The 20,696-nt window shown below is 39.7% G+C and overlaps 1 protein-coding gene across 21 annotated transcripts in view; it reads right to left on the bottom strand.

Annotated features, from left to right (window-relative positions):
• Positions 1 to 16,741, bottom strand: part of plekha7b (pleckstrin homology domain containing, family A member 7b) — a 67,360-nt gene extending 50,619 nt beyond the window's left edge. For 14 of the 21 annotated variants that reach the window (XR_007880922.1, XM_051379349.1, XM_051379360.1 and 11 more), the window contains exon 1: positions 7,879 to 8,138. Coding sequence is in view for 20 of the 21 variants with exons in the window: in XM_051379349.1 (XP_051235309.1) it covers positions 7,879 to 8,108 (230 nt within the window). In the remaining variant the exon portion in view is untranslated. Of the gene's footprint in view, positions 1 to 2,006; positions 2,429 to 7,878; positions 8,139 to 16,144; positions 16,203 to 16,343; positions 16,421 to 16,528 lie in introns of those variants that run through there. The other 7 variants (XM_051379350.1, XM_051379354.1, XM_051379356.1 and 4 more) reach the window with 6 other exon arrangements.
• Between the last annotated feature and the right edge of the window lie 3,955 nt (positions 16,742 to 20,696).

Raw genomic sequence — 20,696 nt, 5'->3', positions numbered from 1 at the left:
ACATTATCATTTTCTCGAGGAAATTAAACAGATGGATTAAATGAATTAGGTGAGGTTCCACTTGGCTGGCAGAGGGTAACTGAATTTAGAGGCTATTTTTAGATCTCTGTATCCTGAGAGTGTGGGGTGAGCTTGTAGAGACTTGTAGAGGCTTATTAAGCCAGGCATCAGTGGAGGAAGGTAGGCCACATCTGGTGCACACAGCTCTAAAACTCTAACTGGCCAGCAGGATCCAGATTTTACCAGAGCAGTCCCTTCCCTGGAATTTCTATCCCACTCACAGAGGCTCATCTAAATCACAGTTTGGGGAATTTAAAAGCTCACTATCTTAATACACAGAGTGTACTCCCTTTTCAAATACCTCAACCTTCTGTTAGGTATCATCACTGTTTATTCTTGGTAGCCCTGGAAATGTGCAGAATGCCTGTGATTAAGGAGAGGTCTCCTTTGTGCATGGGTTTTATGTCCCCTGCACCAATTTTAGGTGTCATTTTTCAGACTGAAGTGGTCCGGCCATTCAAAGCAGCACTAGATATGACCTCTGTTATCAGCTAAGCATACAAATGAAGTGCTGTGTCTTTTGGCCACATTTCACCCTATGGCCAAGGGATGAAAGGGGAAAGAAAGGCTGGGCTGGGTGTGACTGAGCTCTACTAAACATCAAATCAGATGATATCTAACACCCTGAGTGGAACCAGACCAAACTAAAGCAGACCATTACATGATGCATTAAAAACAGACCACGAAAGACTGGACAAACCCATAAGAGGCTCATTGGTATTTGTTTAAAAAGGTTATAAATATATATCCTGAATGAAAATAATATTGATTCAAAGCTGACCCAAACTGTCAAACTCTGTTATCTGCTGCCCATACTGTAGGTGAAATTTTTGCGGTCTGGTTTTTATAGCCCACTGCCACTGTGGTTGGGAGCACAGCAAGAGAGCTGACCAATGAGGGAGCACATACAGGAATGATAAATAGGCTAAGTAACCTTATCACTGCGGCTGACATCGACACCCTGACAGAATGATAATAAGCGTAATATCTCGTGCATTGGTCTATGAATGGTTGGATCTATGGCAATGTTTCAGTGTCACAACCTGATTAAAACTGACTGAATCAACCAAAGGAGAAGCTTTAAAATTGCAGATTGCCAGTTCATATAGTTGGAAATCTGACCATTGCTGTACTGGTAGATCCCTAGGTTTCAAACCATGTTAACAAATAGCAGGCCATATACAATTCAGTTCACTTTAATGCTGATAGATGAAATTTCTACATCTATGCTATCATTTAAGCTAGGGAGCGGTGGTGTTGATTAAGTGCAAACAACATACAATTTTATCAAAAAGAGAACTAAGTAGTCTCCCAGTGCATGGAAAAGTATAATATGTAGCAGATGTGACCTTGCATGTGTGAGTCTGTATATATACAGTATACCTCTGTGGGACAACAGCTACATATGTGTATACAGGACTGACAAGCATACCAATGTAAACAAGTACATTGCCTTCAGATCTCTGGCTCACTGAGAGGTGAGGAGGACTGCATCAAATTTACTACAGTCTAACCTACAGAGACATCCCACATTAACCATGCATATAGAAGACGATCATAATCAGCCTGAGAGATCACAGTTCTGCTGACATCGACACAGTAGTCAGTGACCTGTGATCATGAGGCACTGCAGTGAGCATCTCTCCCTTCCCTTTCCTGTAAAGACTGCTCCATTAGTACACATTGATATATGCTCTCCCCAAAGGCAATTCACAGGTTTGTAAAAACAGCCAGCTGCCTACTCCACCACAAAACAGACGATAGATACTTTTCAGAATGCATGTAAATTCTCCTGCCAGCACATATACTTCAAACAGTTAACTGCATGCGATCCAAAGCACTTTATCTCCTGCAGCTGCTGGAGAGCTTTAGCGGACACACCTCCCGAGTAGCTACGTAGCAATACAATCCCGAATATGTGTTGGAAGAGGGGCTGGGATACACACCTGTGAGTCGCATGATACACTGGCTGCCTCTTGTAAGGGATGTGTAAGGTTGACTGTCCTGGTTGGCCCAACATGTTAGCTGCAGGTCTGTGATTTGCTGTGCTGTGCTCTGCTCTTCTCAGTGGTGCCTGTGTGTGTGTACTCCTCTCAGCTGGTAGTGCTGCTGTTGCTGACGTCCTCTGCTGTGCACCGAGGCGTCGATTCATTCAAAACATCCTCTTTCCCGCTTCTGCTGTGTTGGGGCTACTGACGTGGAACTAAAAATACATGCGATCACTGAACTGTCCCTTGTCTCCGAGAGCATTAGGCTTGTGATGGGTATTATTAAAGCCAGTCAACCTCACCAATACATCATGTAAGAGGCCCCAGAGCAGCAAGTAAAACCACAGGTACAAAGCAGTAACCATAACCCATACATTCATATTCTCTTCTCTCTTATTCCCTCCCTCTCTTTCTCTCCTCACCTGCTCTCTTTCTAATGTATGTGTTCCTCAGCAGAGCTCTGCCGTCAGAGCTCTTTCCTGAACTGGACGCCCGTTCTGCTCCATTCCCTCTGCAGTCATGCAGGCATTACACAGCATGCACAGCGAGCAAGGAGAGCCAAGATGGGAATGAGGGGGGAGACGGAGGAATTACAGTAGTGAGTAAGATGAGGAAGTGATAGTGAAAGTGAGAGAAGCTGCGTTGAAACTTTTACATTGCACATTATGTAACAATAGATAACTGTATAAAGTATACTACTATATGTGCTGATCTTTATATCCTACTATTTTGACTATTTTATTTAGTTAGTATGCAAGAAATGTTTATACTGTATCACTTTTGACCAAATGAAAATTATTGAAGGTATGCCCCCTAGACTGTCATTATAGAACATCACTTTGTAACTGCTATCAATTTCAAATTTGGAAACTCTATTAATTGTAGCTAAAACTTATCCAGAAGGATATGTCATTATTCTATGCATCGATAATCTTGGAGGCAACAGCACACAACAGTGTCTAAATCAACAACATCTCAACTCAAAACTGCAGCAAATTTACTATGCAGGATGACCGTAAATAGTTTAAACAGGAAATGGCGTAACAACCTGATCAGATGAAAGAGGCAGTGTGTGACTTGAGGAGACATCATTCACTACATGAGAAATGGAAGTGAAGCCTGGGCTATGACCTAACAGCTGAGAAGACTGATGACTATGCCATGCTACAAATGCCTTCTATCAGCTAATAAAGAGAGTGGGTGGGTGGGGGGACAAGTGAAAAATGTTTCCCGCACCAGCTAAGGACTCAGGAAGTCAACTCACAGATTAAACTGACAGCATACCTGACCACACGCACACACACAAACATGCAGGTAATGCATCCCGCTGCTGTTGCCCTCATCCCCTGAGTTTCATCCTCTGCTGCTCTTCGTCATCCATCTACACTCTCCTAACATCTCGTTAGCATACCCCAGGAGTCGAAGGCACTCGCACTGCAAGTAAAGACCCATTCAACGCTGTGGAGATGATACCAGTCTGACAGATCTCTGGGTCTAACCACCACCAATGGTAATTTGAATTGTGCATTAGTCCTCTCTTGCAGTAATTAATTTTACTGCATGGAATAAATTTCAACATACATGCCATTCAAATGTGAAACAGCCCTACACTTGCAAACAAGTGAACTGCCAAAAAGCAGAACAGTTCCAAAGTGTAAAGTAAAGAAAGAATTCACATAGTAGCTTCTTTAATCAGTGCAAAGGAGGGTTTAAAGAAAACAAAATGTTTTTAATTACATGTAAAATGACCTAAATGGAAAAGGTAAATGATCTAAGCATTAAAATAACATTACTAAAAAACACTCACACCCAACCTTAGCAAGTGGTGGAAAGTACATTTACTCAAATATAGTATGAAGTGCAATTTTTAAGGTACTTGCTCATGAAATATTTCACTTTTTTCTACTTCACACTGTAAAGATCTACTGCAGTTACTAGTACTCTGCGTATTTAGGTTTTAGATACAAAATGTGATCAGTTTATTCAGTTCTCTGTATCCTGAGAGTGTGAGGAGAGCTTGTAGAGACTTGTAGAGGCTTATTAAGCCAGGTGTCAGTGGAGGAAGGTGTGTAAGATGTCATATCTTATAAACTGTTATAGATACAGATACTACACAACAATATGTACAGTAGTGTTAAAGTAACACCATAATAATCCAACATGTATATAATAATATAACACTGAGAGGTCTGATCTGCTGAGTACTTTTGATGAGTACTTTTAATACTTTAAGTACATTTATGGTATTAATACTTGCGTACTTCTACTTAATAAGATTTGAAATACACTTGTAACAGAGTATTTTAACATTGTGGTATTGCTACTTGTACATAAGCAACTGATTTAAATACTTCTTCCACCACTTCCCACTATCAATAGCATGACCTGCAATAAACTGTATGACCACTACTGAAATGAACAAATATGAATAGAAAGTTACTGAAATATAGAAATGGGCTTTTTAACATGCTTCTATGATCACCAAACAATGAAACATTTGAATGCTAATAATAAAAGGGCATATGCACATAATAAATAAAATACAATGTCTGATGTTGTCTCAGAATAAATATACATTATTTTCGTAGTCCTCTTCTTATTTTATTCAGCATACTCCCGTTCCTATACTGCATTGCTACTCACCAGTTAATGACCAAATGTGGAATGTGGAAAAAAGTCCAATTCAAAGGTCTCAAATGTCCAAATCTGTCATCATCCGGGAGACGACCAATTAGGAGTGTGCCTTTCTTTTCTCTGAATATATGGTATCTCAGCCTATCTTAACTGTGTGCACTGTGCTAGGTGGGTGACACATAGAGCCGTGTCAGGCGTATAACTGCTGTTTCAGCCCTCTCTCTTTACTCTCGATCACTCAGTAACACTGCCAGCACTTACAGTATGTAGCTCTACTTAGCCTCTCCAGGGAGGAATACAATGATAACACTCCATTGTTCGTAGGAGGAAAGGAGAACAGCCCTACCTGCAAAGAAACTTTGAAGCCACCACTCTTTCCGGTGACCACCGATGAGCAGTATTCACCTCACTGAGTTGCCCAGTCAAGGTAAAGTGCTGACCTTGGTCTCTGACTGCAACCAGAGCCTTCTGTCTCACCCCGAGTCCTCTTTATCAGATCACATCCCAGTCAGTCAGGGTGAGAGGGATGGGGGATGGAGGGCAGACTACAGCTGAGTGGTTTGCTCAGGGCTACTGCAGTGCCAGTTCAATAATCCACGGACAGACATATAGATAAGAGCAGAGGGCTGGATGAGGGTGGTTTCAGTCGATACGTACAATGGACAGCCAGGTCAACATTCATACCTCACTCTATCACCTACCTCCACTGTTGTCTTCCTTGCTGTTGTGTAATGAAGCTATAATACCACTATCAATCCCAATCTGTTGTGTTAGCAAAGGCATTGCAAATATACCACAGGTGTTAAGTCGATAGACTAAAATTACTCAGAAAGGGAATAGGAGGGTAGGGAATATTGTGAAGTATGCAATACAGAACTGACAAAATTTACTTTCTTAAAAGAAAAAGGCAAGGACATTTATAACTCAAGCCTGAGTTAATCTCAGTTATGCAGTTAATAAGTAATAATAATTCCTTTTCAACATGGTAGATAGTAGACACCAGCCTGCACAGTAAGAAAGAAAAGGCCTGAGTACCAAAAACACATGTATTACCTGACTTGATAAAATAACTGAATAAAATGTGAAATTGCATTAAAATATATAATAGACAAAGACTCAACAGCAATATCTAGTGGCTACCTTCAGAACAGCAACATACATGGACATGCTCCATCACATCTCAATGGAGACTGACAGATAAGGGTGTACACCACCTTCATTACAGTGATTTGAAAACAAATATAAAATATGCTGCCAAAATCCGGCCCACAATCCAAGTTTTATCTCACTTAGCAAATCACAGGCAATGGATAGTTGGAGGTGAAGACTGATCACATCTTAAATGATCAAACCACAAAGATGTAGAATTGTAAAGAAAACCAATTGGCTCATGAATAAGGAATTAGCCTTGCATCTCTGCACTAAAGCAAATTAAATTGGATTGGTTTGTGAGAACTCACGCGGCTGTGTGGTCCATGTGTTCAATAAATGCTGCAGTGAAATTGCCCTAGCCACCAGATCTGCTCTCAGTAGCATTGGCCAGACAGGCCTTTTCATTTATCCTTTTCTCACTCAATATTCCATTAATGGAAACAGTAATATTCAATCAAGTAATCCACAATGAGAAAAAATGTTCAGACTGCCTACACTCAATCTGCTGCTGAACGCAAGCTTATTAAAGTGTTAGGTTATTCAGACTTTAGACAATAGACCTTAAGGAATATGCATAGATTAAAACATGAAGCCCTTTGATTAGTCAATACATGTCATATTAATTTGCACAGTTCTTCAAGGTGCTATGGTGAAAAGAAAGCTGATTACAGAGGAGAACCGTCTATTGGTCCCGATAAATATAATTAATTTTCAATGAGGACATGGCACCATTTTCTGCTCAGACCATAAGGCACACGGAAAAATCTGTTAGGTTCGATCTTGTCTTTGATTGTTCTCTCTTGCCTGATTGAGCGAGTTAAAAAAACAGAATTAACATAATAAAAGTTTTGTGCTGAACTTGTTAGCAAGCAGTTGCCTATTTAGAAATTCCAGAAGTTAGCATTCATTTGGAGTTGGTCCAGTCGGTCTGGTCACCTGATGAATTTAAGTCCAATATTCATGCTCCTTGTAGCTATTTTAGGTCCTCAACAATTCCTGAGGGAAATACTCTTCCTCTTAGCCGCTCAATGCAGCGTGCATTCATGCAATACAATGACCTGAAAAACACTCATTACAGCTAAGAATACTGCAGCGTGGGGTGCTATTCTCTGTGGGTTTGTTGAGTGACGCCTTTCACATTACACCTATTCATTTGATCTGCTTCTAATATAAAATATAGGTTATTTATTGGTTAACGCTGTTGTTTATTCTATAAATCAGTAATGCAGATAGAAAATGTCCATAGATTCTGCTCTACGTGCAGCATCCCTGTGATAGCAAGTGCTTTGTAACAGTTTCATAGTGAACTAAGTGATAAATACTTTTTATTCAGTCTATTAACTTTTTCCATATGGATACCTTCTCTGAACCTATGCGCTTTATATCTAAATGCAAATTTTCTATTCTTGCACTTTTGTGTATTCAATTTTCTACTGGTGATGTGAGCTTTTTACATTTAAATTACCTAGTTTATTGTTCATCACATTTACACCAAACACACATCTTTTGGACAAAATAAAAATGAGTACTTCAAGAAAAAGGTTAGGTCTCAAATACTCTCTCGAAAGACTTTCTGTTTTTTATACGACATCCATCTTCCACCTTTGTGGCCGCTAACCAATCACTTCCCTTCTCACCCGTCTGGTGAGATGAGAACAGTGTGGGGACCTGCTTCTCTCTGCAGTGGCTCCAGTCACACTCAGTCTTTGACAGAATGCGGCAGAAAGAACTGTCATCTGAATTCAATCAAGGCAAGCAAGGGAGGGTATACAAACTCTGTCTTTCTTCCAGAGAGGAAGCTGAAATGACTCAGGTGCAATGCTTCTTTCTTTGGAAATAAATGACTAGGAAATAAAAGAAAAAAAGTTTTCAGTTTCTATATAATAAGATTTCTGTTACCTGTTTGTTGCATGCCAGTTCTACTTGTACATTACAATAGCATGTTACAGATAATGCAGAACACTGGTGAATAAAAACGGGCATTTCCTTTACACAAAGTCAAAGACAGCATTTCTCTGTGATAATACTATTAAACAAGTGTTACCTTGTCTCAATCTGCCTCTCCTCCTTCTCCAGACTGGAGAGCTCCAGCTCAGCAACCACCTCTGTTTCAGGACCGGCTGAGTCAGTCCCCTGGCCAAGGGGCAGGCATCTGAAACAGCAGGTCCCCATCCCGGCTCGGGCATCTCCCCTGCCCTGTTTCTGCTCTGACTCCTGCTGCTCCAGCTCTGACTGGTAAACCTTCTCAAGCTTTCTGGACAGTGAATGACTCATTCGAGATAATGTATATGATCACACAGAGCACACCTCAGGCCCACAGCTCTTAATGTATTCATTCATTGCAGGTTCCCAGGGTTAAATATTGCAAGTCCAAACAAGGCCTGATGGAAAGCTTCCTTTCTATTCTGCAGCACAAACGTCCACTGTACCAGACTCTCAATTTGCCCTTTGTTTTCATCGTCTTCATTCAGTCCGTTGCTTTAACCTCCGACTCTATTTGCAGGCCGAAACAGTACTGTACAGTATGTATATGTATTGTTTAACTGTCACAAGCCTCGTAATAAGTCAACATGGACATGTTATTGACAACGCCGCCCTATTTATAAAACGCTCTGGCCTTAAGTGAATGTTCAGGCTGCCTCACAAGCAAGGGGAGAAGATAGATCCACTAACATATTAGCTTGACACGATTTAAACATAATACAAGGATTTACTGATAATGACAAATGGTCAACATAAATCATCCTGCAAGACTGAGACGATTTGCTACATCACCAAATTCCCATTTGCAATTCCTTGGCCATGAATCCCGCATCTGCTGCTAAAGAGACATGTTAGCATGTGCCCTGTTGCCATCTTCACGGGATTAATGATTCATGCTTGATGGCGAGGTTGTGTGTCTATGTGTGTCTTTTATAGGGTGATTGTGTTTGTAGTTTCTCTGCTCTAACCCTCATGTTCTCAAATATTTTGAGCACTACTTTTATGATGGTGCAAAGACGGGCAAAATAGCACTACATTGTGTTTTTATTCTCTTGACCTTGAAATGAATTTAGCCTGTTCATTCACTAGTTCCATTCCCTGCACAGCCCACATGGTGCAATTGTGGGAAGAGAAGCTCAAGAAGCTCAGAGTTGAATTCAAATAAAGCAGCACAAGCTAATCAAAAAACAAGCTCGTCAAAAACTCTGACTTTGATGCTGCAATAAGAACGACCAAGGGCCATACATGTTTCCAGCTCATCACTCACTTGATAATTAGAGAATTTTATCAGCAAGTACAAATAAAATGTATGATGATTACGCCGCAATCACAGAATAATCAAAATGATCAGAATCTAAACTGATTTGAATACATTCTCCAATCGGCATGCATTTTTAAGCATACAGGACAAAAAGGATGTCTGTCTAACTTGACAAAGCATTTCCTGCAAAAAAAAAACACTGCAGTGTTTTGTACCCCCTTTTTACCCCCTGTTTTTTTACCCCCTGTCATATTAATAATGCCCCCAAAATCAAATGTCTTTATTTTGTAAAGATAAGGCAGGAGTAATCTGATCCATCAGCATTTTGCCTTTCGAGAATGACACGATTTCTATTTTCAGCTGAAGGTCACTGTCACAAACAGCTTGAGGGAAGGCAGAGAAAGAGACTGAACTGTGTTTACACACCACCTCACACAGAAGAGTCTACAGAAGTGACTGATGAGTAATACCATGTCAAGACACTATATTGATATAAAATCATGGAGAAAATGTATCTGATGGAGACGATGAGTGTCCTGGACTAATTCAAAATATAGGTCCACTGTAGTGGAAAATCTGTGAATGTTATACACATAAATGGCATCTGAATATATTTCCAAGTAAGAAAAAGTCATCAAATGATGAAATTCATCTAAATTAAGCCAGGGGGAGATTGATATTGACACCTGGGACAGTGTTAGTCTGAAGTGCATAAATTATACAAGTTGGTACGTGATTGTAAGTCCTTGTGTCCTTGTGTCTCTGCTCACAGACACAAATGCACAAACAGTCATCATGCAGCTTGGTTGCTAATTTGAATGTGTATGCTGATCTTGTGCTCATCAGGTATCTCTGTTGTAATCAACAACAGTAACAGCTCTTCTCTAAAGAGGCATAATGTAAATTTTATAGCTAAAGAACAGAATCAGTATTCAGGATGTATAAAAAAGTTCCTGTTACAAGGTATACTAAGTAAAACAGTTTAAGATAATTATTCACCCTAATAATGCTTTGTAAAACAGCTGCGATTCCTTTGATGCCTTGGTGTGAACATCTTTGCTTTGTGGTGCTGTAGAGTGAGTGAATCTTAAGTGACCCCGCAATTCAAAGGTGCATAAAATACACTCAAAGTGATGCTAACAGAGTCATCGCTTCAAGAAATATGGTTCCAACTCTACTTTGTAAAGCCCTGTAGTGGTAGTTTAACAAGCACAGCTTGTGGACAAGAAAATTGCAGAGCAAATGCAACACGGCCTGCAAGCTGTGCCAAAGCAGTTTCTCACAACAACCAGACACAACAAATAAACTGGGAAAGTGTAAAAAAAAGTATAATTCCTTGAGACTGTGTCATCAAGGGCAAAGTTGAGCCCAAGTATGAGGGCAGATCTATAAATATGTACTTAATATTGGCTCACTAGAGCACACGTGCAGTAGAAAAGCTGTTGGTGTTATGGGATCTTATTAAGTTAAACATCTGTTCTAATTGAATGAACCTAATGACATACCCAATTTCATCCATACCGTCTGTGTCGAGCACAGTTTATACACGGGCACTTTCTCATATAGCTCCATAGATTTATAGATATCAATTAATTTCTATGTTGGTATACAAAGAGGTGTCATACACAGAGTACTGCAGCGTTCATCGTCTTCATCTTCTGTCACCCTTACCTCAGCTTTACTGAAACAAAAGCATTTGCGCTGATCTTTCTTCCGCCGGCTGCCTGTGGCGGGAGAGGTCTGTCTGATTGGTATTCAGCAATGGGTTTGCAATCTTTCTTCATTACTTCTCATGGCACTCAACAAAGATTTCCAAACAATGTCCCATTACATCCACGTTCCTTTGAACAAACATGAAGGTTACTTAGCGTATCTAACTGTAGTCAGTCTCTTCTACAATTCCCAATGGAATTTTAGACTAATGTTAGTAAATTATGTTGTTAAGCTTAAATACAATGCCTAAGGATGACGTTTTAGGTTCTGAGTCTTAATGTGAGCACTGACAATCTCTGAAGGATTCTGCTTGCGTCTTTGCCTCTTTGAAAAAAAACCAAAAAAAACAACTATCTTGACAGTCTTCTTGCCTAAGCCCAAAAGAGGACCAGTTGGGAAAACACTTTAAAGGTGATGTCAAGCAAAACTGATATCTTAAATCCACCGTGGCTCACACAAACTGGCCCTAAAACACAATAGAAGTTTTGCCTCACTATAAAAAGTTTAAGTCTTGACAGCTTTCTGAGACACCATGTTCCCAAATAACTGAGTACTTTTTTGAGTACATTCTGACATACACATAAATATCTTTCATGAAAAAAGAGTCTAAAATCTGGATGGGCAAAGGTTATTTGAAGGATCTTGGGGCTAATATATGCCCTCTCCTTTTTTGCCAATGATGTTTTGAACTAGGCAATGAGGTATGGATTTGCCGTGTCCGCAAAAAAAGTAAGCTTCATTAAGATAGCCTTAAGATAAGGGCCTGTAGGGATACTAAACTTCCTTTTTATCCCCTATTAAAATGCCTTGCATCAATACTCCCAAAAGGCCTCATGGCTAATTAATGCGAACTGTCCTGATCAAAAATACTCAGCTAGTTACAAAATGCAAGCGCAACCTAAAAACATAACAAGCAGCAGGAGAATGGGAAGATAAACACTCTAAAAAATGAAGTTGAGACAGAAGTCCTTTTTGGTGTGAAATCTATGTGAATTTTACATCAAACTATTCTTCCTGGACTGTCCCACAGCATTGTAAGCCCATTGAACAATGTGAACTGTGTCCTCAACAGGACACCATTGTACCTCAGTGGGGTAATTTTTCCCTCAGGGAGCTATAGAATTGCACATTTCCTATGCTCAGTGAGTGCCAGTGGAGGAGAGTACACCTTACTGAACTCAGTTTTCCCAGCTAGGGAATTACTTAACACAAGGTCTTGTAAAAAAATATATATATACAAATATGGCAAAAATGAATTATATTGCAATTAGTACAATAATCCCATTGGTTCTTAGCTCTTTAGTCTTACCACCATGTTCATGGATCTGATACTAATGTCTGTAATCATTTACATTGTTTTCAACCACTCTTCCAGTCACGCCATATCTTATAAAAATGGATGTATCTAACCATATGGAGGATGCATTAAGGTGCATGACAGTTGAGGCCTGCTACTATTATAACTTGAAAATGGAGCTTCAAGGACCAGTGTGTAGGTTTCAGCGGCATCTAGCGGTGAAATGGTTCCAGATTACAACTATTTGAATAGAGCTCAGCCTTCCAAGCGTCTAGGACAAACTACAGTGGCCACAAAACTCAAGAGCTAGTGTTCAGTTTGTCCGTTTTGGGCTCTGTGGAAGAGGACCCGTCCCCCATAGTTAAAAACAGCTCATTCTAAGGTAACAAAAACACAACAATTCTTATCTTCAGGTGATTATACACTAGTAAAAACGTATGAATATTATATCCCATTTCTGCTAATAGATCTTCCTAAATGTTGTTTCCTAGCTAATTTAGTTGTACACTACCTAATTATACATTATGTTATACACATCTCATTGCGACACATGTCATTGTCAGTCTTCTGTTGGTGACCTTCTATTGATATGCATCCATTACTCAAGTTTACCTCAACACACAAGCCTGTTTCATCTGTAGCATATCATCTGCAGGGATTGAAATGAGATGATTTTGGAAAATGATTTCCAAATTGGGTCACTTCCTTGGAGATTTTCCAGAAGTATGACAGTCAGTGACTCTATTTCAATCTGCTGCCACAGATGACAACTTAGTTTTGACAATTTCCTGTCTATGTTCAGTCTATTGATGGGTTAACATCAGTATATATTAGAACTGTAACTAAAGTGAAGTAGACCTAAACAAAAACTTGAGGCAACGTAATTTAAACTACATTTTATCATATATAAATAATAATAATACTTCTTAGTCTGAGCTAAGATCCTAAGACCTCACACTGTTGGAACATCCAAAATAAAGCACTACACACACATTAAACATATAGTTCAAGTTGGTCTACAGCGAGGTGTAAATAAATGTGAGTTTTGCCACAGCAGTGGCGTCTGAACAATCCTTCCTTTGTACTCCACCTCGGGTAAATTCCACCATCAACACACAACCCAATCTACTGACCGTTGTCACGGCAGCACCACGTGGACTTCAGTCCTGCTCCAGTTTGTTGCTGTATACTTCCTGGACAGTTAAGTGATTAGGATGGACAGCAGTTTGTTTATATAAAAAAAAACTACTTGCTTTGTTCTAAAAATCTAATAATCCACTTTAACAGAGCTTCTGATAACATCTGATGTTTAAATGAAAATGATGTGAGTCTGAGATGAAATTTCACCAAACAAAAAGAACCCTGGAGCAAAAAACACTAATCTGGAGGTTGTTCCTGTAGAAATGAAGAGGAATTAAAAAAAAAAAAGCTGAGTTGTTGCCAGCTATAAACTAAAAACTTTTAAACTTTTAAAAACACTTGGGATAATTTCAATGGTCGGAAATAGGGTCACAGTCCAAGCTGTCCAGTCCCTTTCCAATTTTTCAAATGTGATTGAAAGGATTAATTCCAATGAGTTGGAGCCATCTTCGCTGTCTTTAGTGTTTGAATATTGCCAGCTTACATTAATCCCCAAAGCATATCTTGCAGCAAAATATTCCTGGAGAGTCAGCTCATGTTTTTAAGAACAAAGTAGTAGTAAATTAAGCAGGTTTGTGTATCCAATCATAGCTTAATTAGCTGAGTGCTGGAGTTAAAAGCCAGGTAAGCTTGACACATCGACACTTCCTATAATTACCTTGTAGACACATGGGACAAATACAGAAACCTGGCATCATCCAGGTCTGCATTAAATCAAATAAACCGCCAAAGATACGCTTGATACACAATGACAAAATGACAAAACTCCATCATCACCAGAGAACAATAAACGGATGCAACATTAATTTCCGCCACTGAGCTGTACACCAATCATCAGTTTCTCAAAGTAATTATCTGAATACTACACTTCAATAAGGGACGTCATAGTCACACTGCTTCAAGAATTAAACAAAGACCAATAAATCTGCCATACAGAAAATCAATGCTGTGTTTTAATAACATTTCAGCTATCTTGATTTACTTATACATTTATACCTGGGGAGGCTCATAATACTGTGATCATTATTACAGCATTATCTCACTAGCAATATGTTACAATTTACTGAGCTCAAATCTCAAATCTTGTTTGTATTAGCATTTTTTTTCACAATGCAATTATATTATAAATAAAGATAATCGCTCAGCAGTTTAATCTACTCTGGCAAACACACAATGATTTCACTTTCTTTCATGCACCAAGAGAACATGGATCTCTACTATGCTCAAGATAAGCTGAATGGTACAACAGAGCAGTCTTGGTTTGTTCCTGTCTGCTGTTTGACTCCCGGAGAAATTAGCCCTTGAAAACAATGAAACAAGCAGGGAGCAGAAGCAAAAACAGGATCCTTCCACCAAGCTAAATGCGCAACAAGTAGTCGACTCATTTAACAGCCTTGACATTTAGGCTACCATATATCACACAACTTCACTGTTGCATTGTTCTCGCTTCTTACAGAGAAAAAGTGCGTGAACGAGGGAAACACAACGGCTTCCTTTATCCTACACACAGTATAAGTGTCAGCAACAACAAATTTGTTAGCTGAAACCATTTTATGTGTCTTTTTTTCTTGTCTGCCAGAATGTTTTTTTCAAAGTGGCTATTGAATGCGACATCATTTGTTTGGCTCAATGCAACCTGTATTTATAATTTAAGAGCCATGGCAGGTGTTTCTCAAAACAACTGGTATAGTACCCATTTGATACTTATTTTTTGAGTGCAGGTGTTGCTAAAATTAATATCTATTTTGTTAATTCAGTGCTGCAAACTGGTGTCTGCAGAGCATTGCATGTTGTTGAGCAAAGGCCTCTTATTAGTAAGTATCAACATCAGAAAGACTGCAGCTATGAGGATATAAAACCTCACCATACAGGCCTCCTGTCTGGAACAAATGGGGCAAGCTAAAAGGGCCATAACAGGACTACAGGCAGTGGAACTACAAAACCTTAAACAAGCTATTGTGGGAGAAGTAATTGTAATTCACAATGATCCAGTGCCAATAAAGAATTTGTCTCCACTTTGTTTTACAGTAAGCTTTCTGTTTGTCATTGTTAGCCTGACTTATGTGATTGCTTTAAGCATAATTTGCTGGTTGCTGTTGTGTCCTGGTTCCTCTCACAGTAACCATCTGATATACACTGACAGACGCAGACCAGAATCTGCACATAAATCTACGATGTATAGCACTGCAGATGGAAAATGCAAATATAATGCACATAATCCTTGAGTTACTTAACATAATAGATGAGTCAGTGTGGTACTGATGCTGTGGTGCCTTTCGCTGATGTTCAACCTGAATCCTACAAACGTTAATGTGTGAAGGACATGTGAAAATCTGACCAAAAAAAAAAAAAAAAACTTCACACATCTGTGACTTTGGAAATCCTGTCCTCTCTGCTTCAATAATGCAATCATGCTATACATCTCTGTCACCACATGGTCACACCCCTCTCCTGCAACCTTTACAGTCCCTCTATCACACACACACACACACACACACACACTCTCTCTCACACACTGCCACACACACACTGAGGCTGTACACCTATCTAATGGAGAGAGTAGAGGTCCTGCATGGAGGATGTGAGGAGAATTTTAATAGCCTTCTTCCTGTCCTGCTAGGCACTGCCACTTTCCATTCACAATGCAGGCAGAGGTAATTGGTTTCACCTATCTGATGGGACCCCCTGTGTGTTAATCCATATGCTGGTGTGTTCACATGACCTAATGTGTCTGCGGCACAGCCTTTCAATGTAGTTTGCGTATCAGTGTTTGGCTGTAACTCAAACGTGTCAGAACCGCACAGTGACAGAAAGGAAATGAAAGCATTGTACACACACACACCACTTTTAAAAAGCAGCTAATGGGATCAAATTTTACACGGTGCAACAATGCAACAATGCTCACGAGCCACTCACTTGATGAAGTAGCTCGCTCCTTCGTCTGTGAAGCCCTCTTCCCATCCTCTTGGCAAATCTATAAGACGAACAAGAACCACATTGAACGACCCGCCACAGACAGAAAACACATTGCAGCAAAAAAAAAAAAAAAAAAATAGGGAAAAAAAAGAAAAGAAGTCCCCTCGGCATCCTACAAATCAGATAGTTTGTCGCGTACCTGACCGTATCATGTGTCCCGAGTTAACAGGTTCACCAGTGCGTGGATGTAGCCAAGTAGTGCTATGAGTTTTATCACTGCAAGAAAGACACCTGTTACTGAACGATAATGAAACAACAAAAATCCTTCACGGTTATAATGCCTCGTAAAGAAACAAGCGTTGAGTAGTAAAACCGCCCGCTCACTTGATAAAGAAGACCCGACCATCTCTACAAACTCCATACGACCAGTGGTCAGGTAGGGTGTCCCGTCCGAGAGGTGCCGCCATGATCTCTCCGACTCGGCTTGTCCCCCCCCCAAACGCCTCTTCTCCCTTTCCCTGTCCGCAGACTTTTCCAGGGAGTCCAGATAAAAACCACCGCTAGGGCTGCATAGTTTTTAAAGGGGAAGAATACCAAACTCGGACCACTTCCACCACTCTGTAATGTAATTTGAGCTGACGATTAGCGGATAACCGGTTTCCACAAGTAGCAGTCTGGTGTATGATTAAAACAAAGCTCAGACCTCTACAAAAGAATAATAAATAAAGCCCACTGCGGAGAAAGGTATAGGGTGTTGCCCCGAGGGTGTAGTAGAAGTGCACTGGATTAAAGCTGAAATGTATGACTACTTAAGACAATTCAAAACTATGATGTTTGGCGCATAGCCTACATAACAATAAAATGTACTAAAACTAAAATTGGAAAATAGCATGTAGCAATCCTAAAAGTAATTGTAGTAGTGGCTACACACAAAAGCAAAAAGTCCTTTAAGGGATATTAAAGGATTACAGGAATATCTTAATTAAGCCAGTATAAAATAACTAATTTAGTTTTTAAGCTATATGGAAATGTAGGTGTATGAGAGATGAGATAAATATAGATAAAGGAACTCAGCAGCCCCACACAAATGTATTATCACAGGCTTATAAGAGAGACAGGTGGCAGCCATGTCTGAGGAGACATTAAACACATTAAAAGGTATGAGTTAGGTTTAGTTTTCAGTCATACTTTCAGTCCTTTTAGTGGGGAATGTTTGATCATCCAAATAACTAACTAGGAATTGTTGCACAGGAACAAGAAGAAAGTTGGTCTCTATTACAGGGCTAAAGTGAGACGACACAAAATATTTTCAGGCTCAAGGGCAATGGTAAATGGACTGTACTTTTATAGCGCCTAGTCTTTCGACCACTCAATGCGCTGTACACCACGCTCACCCCATTCACACACTGATGGCAGTGGCAATGCAATGCAAAGTGCCAACTGCTCACCAGACTGGAAACTAATCATTCATACACACTCATACACTGAGTGTATATCGGGAGCAATTGCTCAAAGACAACAACATGCAGCGAGGGGAGCCAGGGATCGAACCGCCAACCTTCTGAGTAGTGCTCTCATCTGAGCCACAGCAACCCAACCAGGTGAGATTCTGATCTGGAGGCATATCTGCATTTTAACAGGTGACATCAACCTAAACTGTGTTATCTTTGTCCCTGTGAAATTGTTAACAATCCCATACATTTTATTTAAAACAGATTGAATAAACGATCGAAACAAAGTCATCTACTTCAGCGGAATTTATAACAATTACGGAAATAAATGTCGCAATATACCCTCTTCCACTGATGTAATTTTCTTGAAACAGTTTACAATGAACAAAATGTTCCAAGTATTTAAAGTTATCTATTGATTCAGATATTTTAACTTTGCAATAACTGTCCAAAAACCCAATTTATTTCACTGTGATGTTATATGATTTGCCTTTTCCCCTCCAATAAAGAATGACAGAATTACCCATAACCCTTATGTGAGGGTAATAGTGGAAAATGCACAACCACACAAGACCCAGAGTATGGAAAGAGACTCTCTTTGTGTGTGTGTGTGTGTGCGTGTGTGTGTGTGTGTGTGTGTGTGTGTGTGTGTGTGTGTGTGTGGGACGGGTGAAGGGGGAAGTAGGCATACACTTTTTCAATTATGGATATTACCTTGAGACGGAGAAATAAAAAGCATCTGAGTGCTACAAGGTCTCTGTAAAAGTGTCAGTGTATGTGTGCTCAGAGCGGAGCATGCCTGCGTGTGTAAATGAATGAATGTATGTCTGTGCATAAATTGTACTGGAAGCTTTAGATTAAGTTTGTCAGCCTCACATCACCTTCACTGCAGTCACGGTTTGAGGACAGAGAGGCTTCCTGTCTATGACACAGTGCAATAATGCTTACACTGCATCAAACAGACCTGCCCAATTTACCAATGATGCCCATAAATTTCACTTGTGCTCTATGAGGGCAGGCAATTTTCAAAGTCATAGTATTGTTGGCACAGGAGTTATTTCGCTGAGCATCGAGCATCAAGAGACAAGGAGCAAGGTTTCACTTCATCATGCTGTGCTCTCCTATATATTATTATATCATTAACACGATCCTCTCATGATTTAGCTGGGGATGGTATCCCAATAAACTTGTCAAACAATCTTGAGAAGACGTGCAGAAACAGCCGACCATCTTGTGTTTCCTGTGACGTGTAGATGACAGTAATCTTCACTTGTCCTTTGTGAAAGAAAAATACTACTGTATGGGATTCATATCAGTGAGCAGAGAGCAACATCTGTCAACACTATAAATATCTGATCTGTGATTCCCTTTTGGGGGTGCTTTGTTGAAGCTCCAGTGGTTTAAGGCACTGTTCTTCAAAGATTGTGAGAGATAGAACATTTCCTCTAAAAAACACATTATGGTACGGCTGCTGTGCAGAAAACAATGTACTGTAAACCTTCGTAAATCTGCTGACTGAAGAGTCAAAGTTTAAAAGGATTTTCCCCGGTATTATATGTTTCTAACCTCAGGGTTTCTTTTCATATGGGACACAAAATAAGAAATTAATTATTAAGTAAATGAGATGTAAGCTCAAAAGCTGAATGAATAAGTGACAATAACACATGCTTCTATACAGGGCACAAGGTGAATGATTTATAAGTTTTAACACGATGCATATCATATGCTTGGTCTTTCACTTTCACCAGATCTAATCCCAATTGACAACATAAGAGTGTTAGACAGTGCCCTCCGTCACCATCAGTCTATGCCAAGAAGCATTAAATCTGTTTTAGCAGCTTGTAGTAACACGGTACCAAGACACCTGTTATGTATGTTGTTTTTTCTTTTAATTTCACACTAATCTTTATTTTACTTTAAAGGAACAAACCAAATGTGTGAATCATAAGATGCAATATTACACCTGTCACAATATGAAAACAGCACCACCCAGTTGCAACAGATCTAAAGAAGAAACTATGCCGCATTTTGGGGAATCAGTGTTCCTGCACTGTGAGGTCAAGCAGAAATTCACAGAGATCTGCAACAGGCATAAATACTGTCTAGATAAAACAAAAAGAATACCTTGGTATTACTGATATTGCTGCACTTAAATTTGGTGCACAATTAAATTACTGTCTTTTCTGCAACCAGTCTGCAAAAATGAAGCACAGGGTAGCTGGAGCATCATACATACTGCAGTGTAATCATCTGGTGTCTCCACTCAATTGCTGTTATTTGACCTTGGTATGATTAATCATCTTCCCCACTACACACACACCCACTTATACATAGTTATTTACACGCAAAATGCACACATAGTTGATGCGCAGTCCAGTGCAGCTCTGCAGTATGGTCTCTGCTGCTGCTGATTCCTGCCTCTCGGCTGCCAGAGGCTCACAATGCAGCAAGGTGACTCAATGTTATTGTCTTCTCCTTAGAGAGCCTCCTCCTGCTGAATCACGGCTTACTAAAGGTGCTGAGCAGAAAACGTAATAAAGATTCTCTTGTTCTCTTCGGACTTTCAGCTCTTCAGCTTGCAATAGTTTGGGTCCTAATCTATCTGGCAGATGCCCACATAGGAAATCAATAGCATCTTCTCTGACATTTTGTCCCTTAATCTGAGCTGGAGAAGGTATGTAAATGTGTATGTATAAGTGTCTCAGTTGTGTCTGAATTATTAAGCACACACAGTTTAGAGTAATATGTAGACAGCAGTCTCCTGTTCATTATGTCTTATGTCTTATGCATTTAATGATATTGTTGATTAAAAAGAAGTGCTGATCTTCCCCATATGCTCTAGCTTCCTTTCACTTTCTATGTTAGTTATGATCTAAGACTATGATTAATTGCCTTCCAGCTCATTGAACTATTACACTGACACCTGCAGGGCAGGGATGTTATATTTAGTCATAAGCCAACTGATCCAGATAAAAATTAGATTCATTGTCTTCCTGTACCTGCCAAGGCTCATAAATAGTCTTTTGGGATTTTTATTTTAGCACCCATAGTTCAAGCAGAAAGCCAATGTTTTTACAACTCCTGGGCAATCAATTTATGCC

This window comes from Dicentrarchus labrax, unplaced genomic scaffold (assembly GCF_905237075.1).
Source record: "Dicentrarchus labrax unplaced genomic scaffold, dlabrax2021, whole genome shotgun sequence".
NCBI classification, from domain to species: Eukaryota; Metazoa; Chordata; class Actinopteri; family Moronidae; genus Dicentrarchus; species Dicentrarchus labrax.
This window is presented reverse-complemented; position numbering and strand designations above follow the sequence as displayed.